Consider the following 20,830-nt stretch of genomic DNA (forward strand, 5'->3'; position numbering starts at 1 on the left):
AGCACATGTGACAGATGTGAAAGGGTCTGGAGAAGCCGTGGAGAATGTTATGCTGCCTGTAACATCATTCAGCATGACCATTTTGGTGGTGGGTCAGTGATGGTCGGAGGAGGCATATCCATGGAGGGACGCACAGACCTCTACAGGCTAGACCAGGGGTCCTCAAACTACGGGCCGTGGGCCACATGCGGCCCGCCGAGGGGGGAGGGGGGGCTTTTCCCACGGAAGAGATACTTCTGTGGGAAAGATACAGGGGCAGGGCTGCCATGGCTGAGGGACCGGCTGCAGAGGAGAGCGGAGTAGTGGGCAGATCCCTGGAGTGCGCGTGGGGGGCGGGGCCCTCTGTCAGTGTGCCGGTATCCAGGTGAAGGCCAGAAGGAGGAAGCAGAAGAGGACGAGGTCAGGGGGGCAGAGCTGGCCCGCTCCTTTGCAGATGACGCCGGAGATCGAGGGGGAGAAGGGACACAGGCACCCGTCCTGGAATGATCCTGACACCATCTGGAGGAGCCACTGCTGGACAGGTAAATGCTTGGAGGACTGGTGCTCCCTCGGTCCTGTCTCACTGTCCCCTAATACACTGCCCCCCACCTGTTCTACTTCCCTCCCTGTCCCATTGCCCCCCCATCCATCACACTGCCCCCACATCTGTTCCACTTCCCCCACATTGTCCCACTACCTCCCATCTGTCCCCACTGCCCCCCACCTGTCCCTCTGTGCTCCTCCTGTCCATCTGCCCCTCACCTGTCCCACTGCGCTCCTCCTGTCCATCTGCCCCTCACCCGTCCCTCTGCGCTCCTCCTGTCCATCTGCCCCTCACCCGTCCCATTGCGCTCCTCCTGTCCCTCTGCGCTCCTCCTGACCATCTGCCCCTCACCCGTCCCTCTGCCCCTCACCTGTCTCACTGCGCTCCTCCTGTCCATCTGCCCCTCACCTGTCCCTCTGCGCTCCTCCTGACCATCTGCCCCTCACCTGTCCCTCTGCGCTCCTCCTGTCCATCTGCCCCTCACCTGTCCCACTGTGCTCCTCCTGTCCATCTGCCCCTCACCTGTCCCTTTGCCCCTCACCTGTCCCTCTGTGCTCCTCCTGTCCAGCTGCCGTGATACTGTCCCACTGCCCCTCACCTGTCCCTCTGCGCTCCTCCTGTACTGTGTCCGCAGTCTCTGGTCATCTCCTGTGCTGTGTCCGCAGTCGCTGGTCATCTCCTGTGCTGTGTCCGCAGTCTCTGTTCATCTCCTGCACTGTGTCCGCAGTCTCCGGTCATCTCCTGCACTGTGTCCGCAGTCTCTGGTCATCTCCTGTACTGTGTCCGCATTTGTTCATAGTTTTTTTTTAAACTATAGTCCGGCCCTCCAACGGTCTGAGGGACAGTGAACTGGCCCCGTTTAAAAAGTTTGAGGACCCCTGGGCTAGACTATGGCACTGACTGTCATCAGGTAGCAGGATGAAATTTTGGAACCATTGTCAGACCCTACGCTGGTACAGTGGGTCCTGGGTTCCTCCTGGTGCATGACAATGCCCAGCCTCATGTGGAGAGAATATTCAGGCAGTTCCTGGAGGGTGAAGGAATTGATTTCATTGAATGGCCCCCCACAATCGCCTGACCTAAATCCAATAGAACACATCTAGGATATCTTGTTTCAGTCCATCCGATGCTGCCAGGTTGAACCTCCGACTGTCCAGGAGCTCAGTGATGCCCTGGTTCAGATCTGGGAGGAAATACCCCAGGACACCATCTGTTGCACGTGGGGGCCATACAAACTACTGAATACCATTTTCAGTTGATGCAATGCAATTTCAGCAAAATGGACTAGCCTGCTGCATCATTTTTTCACTTTGATTTTTGAGGTGTCTTTGAATTCAGTCTTCGGTAGGTTGATAATTTTCATCAAATGATGGGGCATCCTTACATTCCTAACACATTACCCCGTCCATATCAGTATAGATATCCAGCAGGAGATTTTTTACACACACAAAAGTATTGGGCCAGCCCTCCAAATCATTGGATTCAGGTGTTCCAATCACCTTCATGGCCACAGATATATAAAACAAGCACCTAAGCATGCAGACTGCTTCCACAAACATTTGTGAAAGAATGGGTCGCTCTCAGGATCTCAGTGAATTCAAGCGTGGTCCCGTGATAGGTTGCCATCTGTTCAATAAATCCATCTGTGAAAATTCCTTGCTAGTAAAATATTCCACGGTCAACTGTTAGTGGTATTATAACAAACTGGAAGCAACTGGGAACAGCAACTCAGCCACCAAGTGGTAGGCCACGTAAAATGACAGAGAAGGGTCAGCGCATGCTGAAGCATACAGTGCGCAGAAGTCACCAACTGTCTGCAGAGTCAATAGCTAAAGACCTCCAAACTTCTTGTGGCCTTCAGATTAGCACAACAGTGCATAGAGAGCTTCATGAAATGGGTTTCCATGGCCGAGCAGCTGCATCCAAGCCTTACATCACCAAGTGCAATGCAAAGCGTTGGGTACAGTAAGCCTAGGTTTACATTAGATATGGTGCAGCGAATCCATGGTCCGTGCGCTTTCCCACACCGCATTCAAATCGCACTGTCCTTGCAATCTGCAGCAGATGTCAGTGCAATCTTAATGTCACCTCCAAACACCTTCAAAATGAATGGGCTCAAATTGCACCATAGTGAATTACATGTGGATCCAGTGCGATTCATATATGGTTCATCGCGTAATGCGAGGTTTAGGAAGTTTAACATCAAGACTTTTAACTGTAACACAAGACGTGATCTACCTAATCACCTGTAATATTTGTTTCAATCAGTATTTGGGGAGGACAACGAGGAGGCTGAGAGACCGCCTCCATGACCACATATACAGTGAACAGAAGACACATTCCACGAATGTGGTGAAACACTTCAACAAACATCATGATGGCGATTTCTCAGCCCTCCGTATCCAAGGGATAGAAAAAGGGGCGAGTCCCAAAAGAGAGAGTGGCTCATTCAGGTTATTATGTAAACATGAAGTTTACTGGATATTTCACTGAAAGCCAGTTCCCACCAGAGCACTTTAGCTCTCCAGCAGCTGTCCATTCATGACTGCAGTAGTGGGCAGTGTGATTTACATTTCAGTGCCTTACATGGCCTACTTTTTTTTTTTTTTCAAATGTTGTGTACAAAATTACACTGCATTGCATTTTACAGTGTACTGCGATAAATTGTATGTCTGAATTTTATTGCAGCATGCCGTCTTTGCTTCAGCAGGGCAAATACTGTAAAAAATTGCAGCATGCTGCAGCGCAGCCCCGCCCTGTATTGCAGTGTGAATGGGACACACAGAAAACAAATAGTTTTCAGTGTGTCTTTGCAGTGACGAGGTTTTCTCAATTCAGTAAACCGCCTGTCACCGTCCTATGTGTGAATTTGCCTTTACAGACACATATCCCTGACGGCCTCAGCTTTAAGTGGGATCTCACACACTTTTATTAATGAAGAACAGGATATAGTTCCAGCTTTGTAGATAGTGAATATTTTAGTTTTTTATTCCTGTAGGAATAGCTGAATAAGGCAGTTGTTATAGAGGATATTTCATAGTCCCATTTGTCATCTTTGATGTATTATGCTTCTGTTCTGCTTTCTGAGCAGTGGAATTAAATTTTATTTCTTTTTTGCTTTGGTTTTACAACTGTCTATGGGATACACAAAAGTAGCTGACCTGCCTATCTGGGATTGATTGGTCAGCAGTTCATGGTGTACAGCTGAATGGAGTGTTGCTTTCCCATATTAGATCGATCCAGCAGGTTATAATTAAACTTAGACAGAAGGGAAACGTGTCAGCCTTCAGTCCCCCCACTGTGATCTTTATGCTTTTTTTTTTTTTTTTGCCAATGAATTGCAGGAACAGCAGGTATTTCACAAAGGAGGCAATACAAAGAGAACAAGATACTCTGTAAACACAAGTACATGTTATAACAGCAGGCACATATCAGGAATATGAAATTTTAGAGTAGCGATTAGGAGAAGATCATCCATGGCCTTTTCACATGACCAATCCTTACATTGCCGGGCTTTTCATCCTTTCAGCGATTATGAAAATCTTGCATGAGACTGTACAGTTTTACGCCAATGTGGATAGTGACCACTGGGGGATTCTGTTTTTTCCTTTTGCTTTTCAGTCTCTGTCAGTGAATTGTAGGTGGCACCTGCCTGTGTGACTGGATCTCCTATATGAGGGATACGTTCTGCATCCTTGCCTTAAGACTTAGAAGAGAGGGCACAGGTGTGCCATCCAGCCCCACTGCAGGCAGCCTGTCAAAAGTGCCGATGCGATTTGCAAATTGAAATCGCACCTGAAATCGTATCTAATGAATGTGAATGTCAGTGTCTTAACATTTGCGATTTGCTGCAGCGCAATTTCTAAAGTAGTTCTTGCATTACTTTTTCTGCAGTTTTGTTGCAATTTCAGAAATCGCACACAAATCGCGCAATTTTAAATCGCAGTACTGTGACTAAGACCCCAATTGCACTGGGTGCGACTTGACATGCGACTTGCAAATCGCATGGCAAGTCACACTCTATTGTCCGCAATTAGAGTGGTCATATTGGTGTGGTTCTGATTTTGTCGGAGCCGCACCGATTTCTAAAGTAGTGCATGCACTACTTATGGTGCATAGACATTTAGGCAGATGCCTTGCAAGTTGGAATGAAAGCAGACTTTGAAATCGTGCGACTTCAAGTTGGGATCGGTGTGACCAAAGGGTAAAGGTGGCTTTATTACCAGAATACAGCTGTCTGGATCTTCCTTTCTCAGTTCATAAGCTGCTCTGTGAGCTGGGCTGGCACCTCGATTGAAGGAGTGTGTATGAGGCTATGTAGAAGTGGACTGACCTGGAGCAGCATCGTTCTATGTATAATTGCATTGTGGGTGTTTGATATAATTATAGACTGCAGTTTTGTTGCAATTTCACATTTCAGAAATCGCACCTGAAATCGTACTGAAATTGCACACAAATCGCGTGATTTTAAATCGCAGTGGTGTGACTAAGACCCTGGTTGCACTGGGTACGACTTGGCATGCGACGACTTATTCTGAAAACGCAGCCCGCACGGGAATCTCTGTTCCCAGTACGGTTGCATTTTCTAGTGCGGGCGACGTGCCATTAGAACTAATGGCACTCGCCCGCGGGTCCGCATTTCTCTGTACGGGTGGTGCGGCTGCACGGATTTTCATGCGGATCCTCAGCGGCACCACCCACACAGATGTGAACCTAGGCTTAGTTAGGATCTCATGCCACTAGGCACAGCATCAAGCCTCGAACAGCCACGGCAGCGGTCAGCCCCTTAGTCACCGGTAACACTGCTGCAATTAAAAAAATGTGCAATGTGTGCAATTTCAGGTGCAATTTCTGAAGACCTTATTGCTACTTGTGAAGATTTTCAACGATTTCTTGTAATTTGCAGTGCGATTGCCATTATTCTCTGCATGTGAAATAGCAACAAAACTGCAGAAAAAGTAACGCAAGTACTACTTTAGAAATCGCGCTGCAGCAAATCGCACATTTTAGGACACTGACATTCATTAGATGCGATTTCAGGTGCGATTTAGTTTGAAGATCGCATCGGTATGACTGGGCACTTTTGACAGGCTGCCTGCAGTGGGGCTGGACGGCACACACCTGTGCCCTCTGTTTTAAGTCTCAAGGCAAGGATGTAGAACGTATCCCTGATATAGAAGATCCAGTCACACAGGCAGGTGCCACCAACTATCCACTGAGAGAGACTGAAAAGCAAAAGGAAAAAACAGAATCCCCCAAGTGGTCACTATCCACATTGGAGTAAAACTACAGTCTCATGCAAGATTTTCAAAATCGTTGAAAGGATGAAAAGCCCGGCAATGTAAGGATTGGTCATGTGAAATGGCCATGGATGATCTTCTCCTAATCGCTACTCTAAAATGTCATATTCCTAATATATGCCTGCTGTACCATAGACTTGTATTACAAAGTATCTTGTTCTTTGTATTGCCTCCTTTGTGAAATACCTGTTGTTCCTGCCAGTCTCCTTGCTTTCCATTTTCTACCTGACCTCACCAAGCATGGAAGCACATCCATGCCAGCATGGTCAGTTTTCTGCCTGTCCTCCAATGATCAGATTTGTGCTAACACTCAACCCTCCTCCCCACCCCCCAACAATCATTCAGTGGGAAAATCAGTGTCCTGCTGTTTTCTCCTCCCCCAGCTCTCTAAACCCCTTATACACCTGAGATCAGAGATTGTGATAATTTACGCTGTATCCCACCATGACTTTTTGTGCAAAAAAAAAACTGCCCTCCACTTCTACATCTTGCTGGCTCTAAGAGCCATCTCTGGTGTTACACTTCACCATATAGGAGCTATTCTAACATCATATAGGCAAGTGTGAGACTGCAAAGGCAAAACACAAGTGCCCCTTTTCAGGCATGATGGGAAATATGTCAAATATCAATATAAAGATAGAATTATTATTATACAAAATTTACAGTACTGTGCAAAAGTCTTTGGCAGGTGTGAAAAAATGATGTAAATAAAGAATGGTTTTAGAAATAGAAGTGTTCATTGTTTATTTTACCAGTTAATAAAATGGAAAGTAAATGAACAGAAGAGAAATCCAAATCAAAAGCAATATTTGGTGTGACCAAACCTTGCCAAAAGAGCAACAGTTACACTTGCAACAGTGAAGCTTGGTGGAGCCTCCTTGCAAGATTGGGGTAATAACTATGAGGGATGACATATACAGTTTCATAGTAAAGAAAAAAAATGCTCACCTTTAATTTTGAGGTCTTTTCATGAAGTAGCATCATTTCCTTTCTAATATTCACTAACTTGTTATGGTAATACTTGGCTTCGGAAAACTACAAATAAGACATAGAACAATAAACAAAAAAAAAAAAAACACGTAGTTGCCATTGATTAATTTTCTAAAGACATGACAAAGAGTCCAGGCATCCTGAAAACGTAAAAAACAAACAAACATGTAACCACATATCCATAGGAAATGGGCAACCTAAAGCTGAAGGTAAATCTTTTTCGGATTGCCATAAAGTTCACAACAATGTTCAAATGAAGGACGTGGCATATCATTGGATTAGTAAATGATTAAAAACGTAACAATATATTGGGCACCTCCTTGATAACAAATAAAAATCCTGTCTGATCTCCATTTTTTTTATGTTAAAGTTCCACATTAAGATAACATAAAGTAATACATACTGTATATTCTTTTAAGGACAAACAAAGCCTTTTTTCATGATATTCGCTTGCAAAAATATTTTCCTCACAACACAATCCTTAGACAAAAAAAGTAGCAAAACTAACGCAAAAAAAAAAAAATCAGTAGGAATGTTTAAGGGAGAATGGGAAGAAGTTTGTTAGGACTTATTAGGGTAAATTATTGATTAATAGTTGTTACATGGATACTTTTTTTTTTTTTTTCGTCATTTGTCAGGCTGCTTTAGGTCTCATGCACACAGGGTGTTTTTGCAGCCACTTTTAGGGGTTTCAGGCATATTTTTTTTACAGCTTCCAAAACGCCCCTCCATATTGTCCTATGTGTCCAGCTGTAAAAAAACCCACTGCCAATGCATCCAAGAGCAGCAGCGTTTTGGCAGAAAAGATGCTTGATGCGTCTAAAACACACCTAAACACGTGTTAACGCAGGTGCGTTTAGCGCTTGAGCGTTAATTCATTTCAATGGCCAGAATAAATAATCATTCTGGCCAATGAAATGAACTAACACTCAGGAGCTTGACACATGTAAACCACCTAAACGCTTGTAAAAGCGTTAGACACTTTTCTGTTAAAATGCTGCTGCCAAGAGGAGGAGTGTTTTTAAAATATCCTGTGTACTTGAGGCCTTAAAGGATTGGTGTGATACTGCAGCTGTCCCCTACTGGCTCTACACCCAAGAACTGAGCAATCACATGATCGCTCAGTTCTCGGTCTGCTCTGAGCAAAGAGTGGTGACTGTCAGTCACCACTCTCTGCTCTGCCCCTCCAAAGCTCACTGGAGCTCCAGGCTGGAGAGGGGTCTGGTGCAGCTGGCTCCAGTTCTCAGCAGTGCACTGAGAGCTGGAGCAAACTATCAATCAGGTATCTGAGTGGATCCTGACAAAATGGCCTGGATCCTTCCACAGCCTGAAGCAGCTCTGTGACATCAAGGCACAGTGGGCTTTAACCCACTGTCAGCTAATTCTGTGTCACAGAAGACCACATGTAAGTGCACTCCTGTTACCCACAAGTGAAGTATGACAAAAAAGCTTTGACTCTACTTCTCTTTTAATTGATAGCATCTGAAGATCAAAATTCATCCTTTGGTCTGCAGATGAATGAAACAAAGTAGATAAAATAGTATAAAAATTACTTAATCAACAGTGAAATAGAGAGATACAAACACTGGGGTTGATTTACTAAAACTGGAGAGTGCAAAATCTAGTACAGCTCTGTATGGTAGCCAATCAGCTAACTTTAGCTTGTTCAACTAAGCTTTGACAAAAAAAAAAAAAAAAACACAACAAAAAGCTGGAAGCCGATTTGTTTCTATGAAGAGCTGCACCAGATTGTGCACTCTCAACTTTTAGTAAATCAACCCCACTATGTTGGTTCTTCTTTTGACAACCGATAGAGCTGCTGTATGTACACAGCAAATGTAAACTTCACTTTACAAGCCGAGCATTGCTGGCAAGTTGGGGGAGGGGGTGCAGTAGATGGGCAGGAGGATTTGACATATTACACGTCTTGTGTACTTTGATGACTTTTTCGTACATGTGTAGCATGACTAATGTCCTCAGCTACCTAAAAGGCACAGCATGATCTACTAGCAAATACAGTGGTCACTGTAATGCCAAGGTGAGGGGCTAGCGTCTTCTTTTCAAGATGATCACTTGCATTTTGCCATCATTTTCTGACTGCAGAACATTGTACCATATGGATAGCACACCCCTCCGGCTCCCTTGCAACCAGAACTGCCTGCAAATGGCTACTGGACTACTAGAATGAAAAGCATAGCTTCTGATGGTTAGACCATAATTGATAATACAGGAGACTCCTGTTGGCTCCAATTGATTTCTGCTCCTTGTTCAAGTGGAAGTTGTCAGAGGTAAGGTTTATTCTCAATTTGGGGAGATTTCTACTTTCTTTCCATTGTGTCCCAGGGAACAGGAAGTACAATAAAATCTCACCCGTGGGGAGAGAAAACAAAGAAAAAGGCTTTAGCCCTATCTAATGAAGGTTCCCTGCAAAGTCTATAGAAAAACTAGGGGTGCAGCAAATCACAAATTTCTAAGGCCCCCATCATACTGGTATGCTTTTGCTGTGCTTCTCCAGGGTGACAAAAGTGCATGAAAACTATTCCCCGTTAAAGCCTATGTGTTCACACTGCGGGTGTGCTGTGCTATGAATGGTCCTGCATGCTGCATCTTTGGTGCAGTTTTTCAAAAGTGCAGCAAAAATTCACCTTCCTTTGCAAGTCAATAAAGGCGAATCGGTATGAAAGGGCCCTAAATGTCTTGCACTTTCTTTTTAATACAGCCCCATCAGCATTGGGCTGCAGGCTTTGATTTAAAATCAAGCGATTTATCTGCAGTAGTTCGACTGCCTTCTTAATCAGACCTTCAACCCTGCAATCATCCATGCTGCTAATCAGGAAGCAATGGTGATTTCAGATCTGTAGTTTTGACCATCTCAGGGGGCATCTTGGACCACAGCAAATGGACTGCTGATTTAACACAAAGCTTAGTGGTGTTTGGCATCTTCGCAAGGGTGAATATCCACATACACTGGATTCCAGTGGCAAGAATCAGCAGATTCTTGCAGCTTGGATGCAGGTGTATGAGAATAACGGTGGCTACGGATGGCAGTTAGGAACAAATTCCCAAGCATGGAGGCTCAGGCATCTGTCCCTAGCCACAGGTAGCCACTTGGTGTGCAGACACATGTGAACAGTGGCAGCTGCTGTCAGCCTGCCAATACTTTAGCAGCCACTGTTATTTATATATACCTGTCAGCCCAGCTGCAAGAATCTGCTGATTGCTGAAATCCAGTGCATGCTTGTGTAACAGGCATGCTGTCATTGAGTCATGCAGGACATCCACAGATTATGTGTGTTAGTTATGCAATTTCTCCTTTTGGCCACAAGATGGAGATGCCGACCTTTCCTTCCTGAACACTCAGAGTCACAAAGCACACTGGGAAGTGAAGTTTGTCAGCAGCATCAGGACACTGTATTTCCTAGAGTTGGTCTGCATTTCCCAGAGGTCTCTGAGTACAGGCGTGGATACAGGGAATGAGGCGAGAAGGGTGCTGGAGGTCGCCAACAGAGAGAGAGAGAGCCACGCTGTCCGGGAGCGCGCGCGCGAGAGAGAGAGAGCCACGCTGTCCGGGAGCGCGCGCGAGAGAGAGCCACGCTGTCCGGGAGCGCGCGCGCGAGAGAGAGAGCCACGCTGTCCGGGAGCGCGCGCGCGCGAGAGAGAGCCACGCTGTCCGGGAGCGCGCGCGCGCGAGAGAGAGAGCCACGCTGTCCGGGAGCGCGCGCGAGAGAGAGAGCCACGCTGTCCGGGAGCGCGCGCGAGAGAGAGAGCCACGCTGTCCGGGAGCGCGCGCGAGAGAGAGAGCCACGCTGTCCGGGAGCGCGCGCGAGAGAGAGAGCCACGCTGTCCGGGAGCGCGCGCGCGCGAGAGAGAGAGAGAGCCACGCTGTCCGGGAGCGCGCGCGCGAGAGAGAGAGAGAGCCACGCTGTCCGGGAGCGCGCGCGCGAGAGAGAGAGCCACGCTGTCCGGGAGCGCGCGCGCGAGAGAGAGAGCCACGCTGTCCGGGAGCGCGCGCGCGAGAGAGAGAGAGAGAGAGAGCCACGCTGTCCGGGAGCGCGCGCGCGCGAGAGAGAGAGAGAGAGCCACGCTGTCCGGGAGCGCGCGCGCGAGAGAGAGAGAGAGAGCCACGCTGTCCGGGAGCGCGCGCGCGAGAGAGAGAGAGAGAGCCACGCTGTCCGGGAGCGCGCGCGCGAGAGAGAGAGAGAGAGCCACGCTGTCCGGGAGCGCGCGCGCGAGAGAGAGAGCCACGCTGTCCGGGAGCGCGCGCGCGAGAGAGAGAGAGCCACGCTGTCCGGGAGCGCGCGCGAGAGAGAGAGAGAGCCACGCTGTCCGGGAGCGCGCGCGAGAGAGAGAGCCACGCTGTCCGGGAGCGCGCGCGAGAGAGAGAGCCACGCTGTCCGGGAGCGCGCGCGAGAGAGAGAGCCACGCTGTCCGGGAGCGCGCGCGAGAGAGAGCCACGCTGTCCGGGAGCGCGCGCGAGAGAGAGCCACGCTGTCCGGGAGCGCGCGAGAGAGAGAGCCACGCTGTCCGGGAGCGAGAGCCACGCTGTCCGGGAGCGCGCGCGCGCGCGAGAGAGAGCCACGCTGTCCGGGAGCGCGCGCGAGAGAGAGCCACGCTGTCCGGGAGCGCGCGCGCGAGAGAGAGCCACGCTGCCCGGGAGCGCGCTCGAGAGAGAGAGCCACGCTGCCCGGGAGCGCGCGCGCGAGAGAGAGCCACGCTGCCCGGGAGCGCGCGCGCGAGAGAGAGCCACGCTGCCCGGGAGCGCGCGCGCGAGAGAGAGCCACGCTGCCCGGGAGCGCGCGCGCGCGAGAGAGAGCCACGCTGTCCGGGAGCGCGCGCGCGAGAGAGAGCCACGCTGTCCGGGAGCGCGCGCGCGAGAGAGAGCCACGCTGCCCGGGAGCGCGCTCGAGAGAGAGAGCCACGCTGCCCGGGAGCGCGCGCGCGAGAGAGAGCCACGCTGCCCGGGAGCGCGCTCGAGAGAGAGAGCCACGCTGCCCGGGAGCGCGCGCGCGAGCCACGCTGCCCGGGAGCGCGCGCGCGAGCCACGCTGCCCGGGAGCGCGCGCGAGAGAGCCACGCTGCCCGGGAGCGCGCGCGAGAGAGCCACGCTGCCCGGGAGCGCGCGCGAGAGAGCCACGCTGCCCGGGAGCGCGCGCGAGAGAGCCACGCTGCCCGGGAGCGCGCGCGAGAGAGCCACGCTGCCCGGGAGCGCGCGCGAGAGAGCCACGCTGCCCGGGAGCGCGCGCGAGAGAGAGCCACGCTGCCCGGGAGCGCGCGCGCGAGAGAGCCACGCTGCCCGGGAGCGCGCGCGCGAGAGAGAGCCACGCTGCCCGGGAGCGCGCGCGCGAGAGAGAGCCACGCTGCCCGGGAGCGCGCGCGCGAGAGAGAGCCACGCTGCCCGGGAGCGCGCGCGCGAGAGAGAGCCACGCTGCCCGGGAGCGCGCGCGCGAGAGAGAGCCACGCTGCCCGGGAGCGCGCGCGCGAGAGAGAGCCACGCTGCCCGGGAGCGCGCGCGCGAGAGAGAGCCACGCTGCCCGGGAGCGCGCGCGCGAGAGAGAGCCACGCTGCCCGGGAGCGCGAGAGAGAGCCACGCTGCCCGGGAGCGCGAGAGAGAGCCACGCTGCCCGGGAGCGCGAGAGAGAGCCACGCTGCCCGGGAGCGCGAGAGAGAGCCACGCTGCCCGGGAGCGCGAGAGAGAGCCACGCTGCCCGGGAGCGCGAGAGAGAGCCACGCTGCCCGGGAGCGCGAGAGAGAGCCACGCTGCCCGGGAGCGCGAGAGAGAGCCACGCTGCCCGGGAGCGCGAGAGAGAGCCACGCTGCCCGGGAGCGCGAGAGAGAGCCACGCTGCCCGGGAGCGCGAGAGAGAGCCACGCTGCCCGGGAGCGCGAGAGAGAGCCACGCTGCCCGGGAGCGCGAGAGAGAGCCACGCTGCCCGGGAGCGCGAGAGAGAGCCACGCTGCCCGGGAGCGCGAGAGAGAGCCACGCTGCCCGGGAGCGCGAGAGAGAGCCACGCTGCCCGGGAGCGCGAGAGAGAGCCACGCTGCCCGGGAGCGCGAGAGAGAGCCACGCTGCCCGGGAGCGCGAGAGAGAGAGAGCCACGCTGCCCGGGAGCGCGAGAGAGAGAGAGCCACGCTGTCCGGGAGCGCGAGAGAGAGCGACGCTGTCCAGGAGCACGAGAGAGAGAGAGCGAGAGCGACGCTGTCCAGGAGCACGAGAGAGAGAGAGCGAGAGCCACGCTGTCCAGGAGCACGAGAGAGAGAGCGAGAGCCACGCTGTCCAGGAGCACGAGAGAGAGAGAGAGCGAGAGCCACGCTGCCCAGGAGCACGAGAGAGAGAGCCACGCTGTCCAGGAGCACGAGAGAGAGCGAGAGCCACGCTGTCCAGGAGCACGAGAGAGAGAGAGCGAGAGCCACGCTGTCCAGGAGCACGAGAGAGAGCGAGAGCCACGCTGACCAGGAGCACGAGAGCGAGAGCCACGCTGTCCAGGAGCACGAGAGAGAGCCACGTTGTCCAGGAGCACGAGAGAGAGCCACGTTGTCCAGGAGCACGAGAGAGAGCCACGTTGTCCAGGAGCGAGAGCGAGGGCCACGCTGTCCAGGAGCGAGAGCCACGCTGTCCAGGAGCAGCATCAGGACACTGTATTTCCTAGAGTTGGTCTGCATTTCCCAGAGGTCTCTGAGTACAGGCGTGGTTACAGGGAATGAGGCGAGAAGGGTGCTGGAGGTTGCCAACAGAGAGAGAGAGCCACGCTGCCCAGGAGCGCGAGAGAGAGAGCGAGAGCCACGCTGCCCAGGCGCGCGAGAGAGAGCGAGAGCCACGCTGCCCAGGAGCGCGAGAGAGAGAGCGAGAGCCACGCTGCCCAGGAGCGCGAGAGAGAGAGCGAGAGCCACGCTGCCCAGGAGCGCGAGAGAGAGCGAGAGCCACGCTGCCCAGGAGCGCGAGAGAGAGAGCGAGAGCCACGCTGCCCAGGAGCGCGAGAGAGAGAGCGAGAGCCACGCTGCCCAGGAGCGCGAGAGAGAGAGCGAGAGCCACGCTGCCCAGGAGCGCGAGAGAGAGAGCGAGAGCCACGCTGCCCAGGAGCGCGAGAGAGAGAGCGAGAGCCACGCTGCCCAGGAGCGCGAGAGAGAGAGCGAGAGCCACGCTGCCCAGGAGAGAGAGAGCGAGAGCGAGAGCCACGCTGCCCAGGAGAGCGAGAGCCACGCTGCCCGGGAGCGCGAGAGAGAGCCACGCTGCCCGGGAGCGCGAGAGAGAGCCACGCTGCCCGGGAGCGCGAGAGAGAGCCACGCTGCCCGGGAGCGCGAGAGAGAGCCACGCTGCCCGGGAGCGCGAGAGAGAGCCACGCTGCCCGGGAGCGCGAGAGAGAGCCACGCTGCCCGGGAGCGCGAGAGAGAGCCACGCTGCCCGGGGGCGCGCGAGAGAGCCACGCTGCCCGGGGGCGCGCGAGAGAGCCACGCTGCCCGGGGGCGCGCGAGAGAGCCACGCTGCCCGGGGGCGCGCGAGAGAGCCACGCTGCCCGGGGGCGCGCGAGAGAGCCACGCTGCCCGGGGGCGCGCGAGAGAGCCACGCTGCCCGGGGGCGCGCGAGAGAGCCACGCTGCCCGGGGGCGCGCGAGAGAGCCACGCTGCCCGGGGGCGCGCGAGAGAGCCACGCTGCCCGGGGGCGCGCGCGAGAGAGAGAGCCACGCTGCCCAGAAGCATGAGAGAGAGAGAGCCACGCTGTCCAGGAGCGAGAGCCACGCTGTCCAGGAGCGAGAGCCACGCTGTCCAGGAGCGAGAGCCACGCTGTCCAGGAGCGAGAGCCACGCTGTCCAGGAGCGAGAGCCACGCTGTCCGGGAGCGCGAGAGAGAGCCACGCTGCCCGGGGGCGCGCGAGAGAGCCACGCTGCCCGGGGGCGCGCGAGAGAGCCACGCTGCCCGGGGGCGCGCGAGAGAGCCACGCTGCCCGGGGGCGCGCGAGAGAGCCACGCTGCCCGGGGGCGCGCGAGAGAGCCACGCTGCCCGGGGGCGCGCGAGAGAGCCACGCTGCCCGGGGGCGCGCGAGAGAGCCACGCTGCCCGGGGGCGCGCGAGAGAGCCACGCTGCCCGGGGGCGCGCGAGAGAGCCACGCTGCCCGGGAGCGCGCGCGAGAGAGAGAGCCACGCTGCCCAGAAGCATGAGAGAGAGAGAGCCACGCTGTCCAGGAGCGAGAGCCACGCTGTCCAGGAGCGAGAGCCACGCTGTCCAGGAGCGAGAGCCACGCTGTCCAGGAGCGAGAGCCACGCTGTCCAGGAGCGAGAGCCACGCTGTCCAGGAGCGAGAGCCACGCTGTCCAGGAGCGAGAGGAGAAAGAGATGTGCTGTCTATGAGAGAGAGAGAAGCTGTCCAGGGGAGAGAGAGAAAGATACGCTGTCCGGGGGAGAGAGAGAGAGAAAGATACGCTGTCCGGGGGAGAGAGAGAGAGAAAGATACGCTGTCCGGGGGAGAGAGAGAGAGAAAGATACGCTGTCCGGGGGAGAGAGAGAGAGAAAGAAAGATACGCTGTCCGGGGGAGAGAGAGAGAGAGAAAGATACGCTGTCCAGGGGGGAGAGAGAGAGAGAAAGATACGCTGTCCAGGGGGGGGGGGAGAGAGAGAGAAAGATACGCTGTCCAGGGGGGAGAGAGAGAGAGAAAGATACAATGTCCAGGGGGGAGAGAGAGAGAGAAAGATACAATGTCCAGGGGGGAGAGAGAGAGAGAAAGATACAATGTCCAGGGGAGAGAGAGAAAGATACGCTGTCCAGGAGAGAGAGAGTCACACTGTCCAGGAGAGAGAGAGTCACACTGTCCAGGAGAGAGAGAGTCACACTGTCCAGGAGAGAGAGAGTCACACTGTCCAGGAGAGAGAGAGTCACACTGTCCAGGAGAGAGAGAGTCACACTGTCCAGGAGAGAGAGAGTCACACTGTCCAGGAGAGAGAGAGTCACACTGTCCAGGAGAGAGAGAGTCACACTGTCCAGGAGAGAGAGAGTCACACTGTCCAGGAGAGAGAGAGTCACACTGTCCAGGAGAGAGAGAGTCACACTGTCCAGGAGAGAGAGAGTCACACTGTCCAGGAGAGAGAGAGTCACACTGTCCAGGAGAGAGAGAGTCACACTGTCCAGGAGAGAGAGAGTCACACTGTCCAGGAGAGAGAGAGCCACACTGTCCAGGAGAGAGAGAGCCACACTGTCCAGGAGAGAGAGAGCCACACTGTCCAGGAGAGAGAGAGCCACACTGTCCAGGAGAGAGAGAGCCACACTGTCCAGGAGAGAGAGAGCCACACTGTCCAGGAGAGAGAGAGTCACACTGTCCAGGAGAGAGAGTCACACTGTCCAGGAGAGAGAGAGAGCCACACTGTCCAGGAGAGAGAGAGAGAGACACACTGTCCAGGAGAGAGACTGGCTGTCCACGAGAGAGAGAGAGATGCTGTCCACGAGAGAGAGAGAGATAGAGAGAGACGCTGTCTAGGAGAGAGATAGAGAGAGAGACTAAGCCACAGGAGAAGCCATCACAGAGAGAGATAAAGCCACTGGGGCATCCCTCGCTCTGTCAGTCCGTGCAGAGCTGTGACCTGTGGATAGAGAGAGAGACCGAGCCACTGCCGGGGTACAGATGTGCTGCACTACAGACCGAAGTTGCCCAGGGAACCCAGAGTGAGCAGAATTTCAGCCAGAGGGATCACTGCCGTGTCGCTGGCTCTGGTGAGAGGGCCTTGAACTCATTACTTGCTACCACTGCTATCAACGGAGCCATTAGGAACTGCCTAACCTGCTATTCTGTAGATTTAATATTGCCTGCAGGCCTTATTGACGGCCGCAAAGCGCACCAACAAGCTTCAACGTTTAGCTTTAGAAGACTTAGGACTAAAGACTGCCCCTCATTGTAACTGCCCCAAGGCCCTAGCCCGTTTGCTAGCTAAAGTGGTACCATATTCTTGTCCATCCATTTGATTATCTGAGTGCACTCAAACCCAGTATGGAGCTGCTATCATTCTAAATGCATTTAAAGTTCAGTTGTATTGTTTGCTGCTGATGCACTAATTTGTGTATTGATTCTGTATAGTGATATACCACTAACACACACACACACACACACACACACTTTGAAAAGTTTTCACAATATATTGCCAAAGTGCCATCTATGCTAATTCATATCAATAGATTAAGCGTGTTTACCACTAAACGGGGATGTGTTTATTGGCAATACCTCACTGCCAGGCGAAAGGTATTTTACACTTGTGTTGTTACTTGTGTTCGCAATGATATTATTCAACCAGGTGTGTCAGAGGGGCTGAGGTTGTTCTTGGAGTCAAGGCGAACAGGGAGCCCAAAATTACCAAGTGGCTCTTTCAGGGGTGGCACTAGACATGTATTTGCCCATGTGAAAGAGGCCCATTGCCAGGGTACAGACTTTTCTATTGTTGAAGGGGCTGCATTCAAAAGCAGACATTTAGGAATCAGTGTTTTGCTGCATCCTCAATCTATCTGTAGACTTTACAGGGAAACTTTCATTCCCCTTTACAGCCCAACTCAAGGTTTGCCTTCTGCCCCCCTCAATCACGCCTCTTCCCATTGGAGGTCCGCTGGCAGTATGATTTTCATTTTGCTTACTATACTAAACTCTTCAGGCTGGTAACTAGAAATGCTGCATTCTCTTACTCTTGGCCTTGATAGAAAAATCAGGCTTCACAGGTACTTTCATCCACACTGTTTAGTATGGTTGGAGGAATCTATTGATTTTCTCCATTTCAGCCTGTGGGCTTGAATAGGGAAATGTATGGGTATATGGCTTGCCTAAGGATCTCCTACAGGAAAAAAGAAAGTACTACAGGGGAAACCCTTGGATTGAAGTTTAGTATTGCAGCCTGAGCTGCTTTTTTTTTTTTTTATCTTAAACAGTTTCTGAGGAATAGGGATGAGCTCAGGTGTGTTTGGATCCAAGTCTGAAGACACAAAAATGAGTTCACCAGGAAGCGGTCATTGTATTGGGTCTATCAAATTTGGCCAAGGTATTCCCCACTCCAGAGATGCAAGTATACATGCCCATTGTATACAGGGTGGGGAATGACCTGGCCACAGATCATAGGCTCAATACAGTGAAAGCTCTCACCTGGCGTACTGTCTCAGGTGGGTTTAGATTTGGATCCAAACACACCTGAGCATATCACTGCTAGGGGACCATTTTACTAAAAAATAAAAAAAATAAAAAAATGTTGGAGTTGGGTTTCAAATAAACAAAAGAAGCATTTACATATAACTCACCAAGGCATTGATGTCCAGAACTGAACCACACTCTTTGAATTTGGAGATTTCCTGATCTAGTGTGTCCAGTAATACCACTTGATTCTGCCTGTAAGAAAACATATACTTTTCCTTCATTGTAGTAGCAAATATAAAAATACCCAATTCAAGATTACTCAAGTAGTAGTACACTGTATTTATACTCCAATCACTTACTAGACACGGGATATCTTCATTCAACTAATTATGTGGTTGGAACCAAAATATGTATGAAATTACTCCTCCACAATAATTTATTCAATTATCTAATTATGTGATTGGCTGTACCTGTGCCTTACGTGTGTCGTATAAAAAAGGGTGAATGCTTATGCAATCAGTTATTTCATGTTTTTCTATTGTAATTAATTAAAATTACTTTGCAGAGATCTATTTTCAGTTTAACATTAAATTCATTGCGATTCAATGTTCTACGATAAGTCATAAATAATTCCAAGAAGGAATAGTACAATAAAGTTTTGGTGCAGAAAATACTCACGGTTAAAGTGGTATTTGTGATGAATGTGGTGCCCGACTCCTGCCCTTCTCTCCCACTCGTGACAAAGGACTGGCAAATCTCACATCGTGCTGTCACTTACGTAACAACGCCACTCTCAGCTGCACCCTGCACAAAGATTTTCCAGCTCGCAGGACCACAATCTAGGTGCCAGCAGCCGGAGAGCGATTGTCACTGGGTCAAGTTAAGCAATTAAGCCTTTAAATGCCAGCACTGCCTTTTTATCGAGAAGGAGGAAACTCACAATCTTCGCAATAACAACTATGATTTAGAATAAAGGTCTGTAACACGCACTGTCACCACAGACAGGTATGTTCAGAGATTTGTAATACAGTAGCACTCTTCAAAAGACAGGGATTCTTTAGTGCTCATTAAAAGCCTTAGGAACAATTTTAACACTTCAAAATAGGGTTTACTAATGAAGTGGTCAAAATAGTGCAAATAAAATATTGACAGAAAAAAAAATGTGTGTTGCAAGGAAATAAAGAGACAATAAAGCAACCAAGAATTAAAAAGTATTTGAAAATGAAGAATACTTGCAATGTTGTTGGTTTTGGCAGAGTCCAATTGATTAAGCAAAAACAGCACAGTGGCTCCTTAGTTGATATTAAAAAGAAGAGCTGTCAAAAGCTCCTGACATTCTCTTTTTCTGTGGTATCAGGGCCAGTTCACACTACAAAAATGCACTCCGGATGCATTTTGGATACATATTTGCTTACAGTTCACACCAAACGCAGTTCCGGTGCAGTTTTGATGCAGTTTGCTATGTTCCAGTATGGTTCTGTGCAGAAAAAAATGCAGCATGCTCTACTTTTTTTTCTGCACCGGAAACTGAATGCACTGGTGTTAAGCAGGGCCATTGGAATACATGGAAAACACTGTGCATGCATTTTTGATGCAGAAAAAAAGGTCACTGAACTGCATCTAGTGTGAACTAGCCCTCAAGGGGGTGTTGACAGAGACAATCTGACCAATCATCCAGATAAATGGGTGGTGGCTGAGAGTTCAACCATATTTATGACTGTATTGTAGCCCTCCCTTACACACAGTTTTATACTAATATTAATATCTTAATATATTATATACCAGGCTGCATTCTGGAAATTGTTAGATTATTGTTCAGCATTATAATTCGTGTCCAGGAATACCAAACACAGAGTACTTCTTCGGATGAGCCTGTCACCCAGGAGGTAGAAGACTGCTGTCTTCCCTTTCATATGTCCTAGCTTAGTGATGTATGATCTCGATTGGATTCGGTATGACATTCCCCATTCAAATATATACTTATTGTTAATGTGTCTTGCTCCTTTTGGATTTTATGAATTTTGTTAAGTTGTGAATTGGGCACAGATCTCAGAGAGGTCACCCTCATACCTGTTTTCTGTGTACATGTTTTATGGCAAGCTATGTATTCCTAGTGCTTTAATTACCTTACAAACCATGTGTGACAGAACTGAAGGATTTTGTCATACTTTTACTATAGGTCAGAGGGATGTATTAATCTGTAGAGTTTTTTTATGGTCAGTAGAAACTAACAGACATCTTGCCAAAAAAAACTCCTATTAGCTATTTACAGCTGTGACCAAGGCCTGTGTGCTGGTGTCTGCTGTCCCTAAGTTAAGGTAACAGGCTCTTCTGACGTGTGTTAAAGTTAAAGGCTATGAATTCCATTAATTTCAGGAGGAGGAAGGAGGTAAGATCACTGGGCTCATGACAAAAATGGCTGAGACCTGAGCAAGATGGCTGTCGCCTACAGCTTCCATGTGCCTAATGCGCACAACCATTACCGTATTAAACCCAAAACCAAAAATGTAATATATTGAAACTTAACAACTATTAGATGCGGTGGCTGCATTAGTTTTCCTTTTTAGGCTTTTTCTCCCCTCTGTTTTCATCTGGTGATCTGGCCAGTAACACACCTCCTGTATTAGAGTGCCACCACTCTGGATGAAAGAGCACAGGGGGCACCTTTGGACAGCAGCACTGTTAGTCTGGGGGGAGGGGAGTGGTATATGTACTATTAAATTTAGATACACTTATAAATTGAAGCTGAACTCCAGTTCACATGTTTTAATCAGCTACAGTAATAGTTTCCTTCCTTTTGGGATAAAGATTTTACATAAATAAAATAAAAGCCAATCATTGTAAGCACCCCTGTCAGTGGTAAATGATTGGTCTCAATATGCTAAACTGATACACCTGCAGAACATCTGGTCATTAGAGGTTTGAGA

General features: G+C 51.2%; 1 protein-coding gene across 4 annotated transcripts in view; it reads right to left on the minus strand.

Annotated features, from left to right (window-relative positions):
* BLOC1S6 (biogenesis of lysosomal organelles complex 1 subunit 6) overlaps nucleotides 1–20,830 on the minus strand; it is an 86,138-nt gene that overhangs the window by 56,659 nt on the left and 8,649 nt on the right. For all 4 annotated transcript variants that reach the window (XM_089670288.1, XM_089670286.1, XM_089670287.1 and 1 more), the window contains 2 exons: nucleotides 18,068–18,155; nucleotides 6,772–6,858 (listed from right to left, as the gene is read on the minus strand). In XM_089670288.1, the coding sequence (XP_089526414.1) occupies nucleotides 6,772–6,858; nucleotides 18,068–18,155 (175 nt within the window). The remainder of the gene's footprint in view (nucleotides 1–6,771; nucleotides 6,859–18,067; nucleotides 18,156–20,830) is intronic.

This window comes from Staurois parvus, unplaced genomic scaffold (assembly GCF_062004578.1).
Source record: "Staurois parvus isolate SC_StPar_1 unplaced genomic scaffold, SC_StPar_1.0 ptg000089l, whole genome shotgun sequence".
In the NCBI taxonomy this organism is placed as follows: Eukaryota; Metazoa; Chordata; class Amphibia; order Anura; family Ranidae; genus Staurois; species Staurois parvus.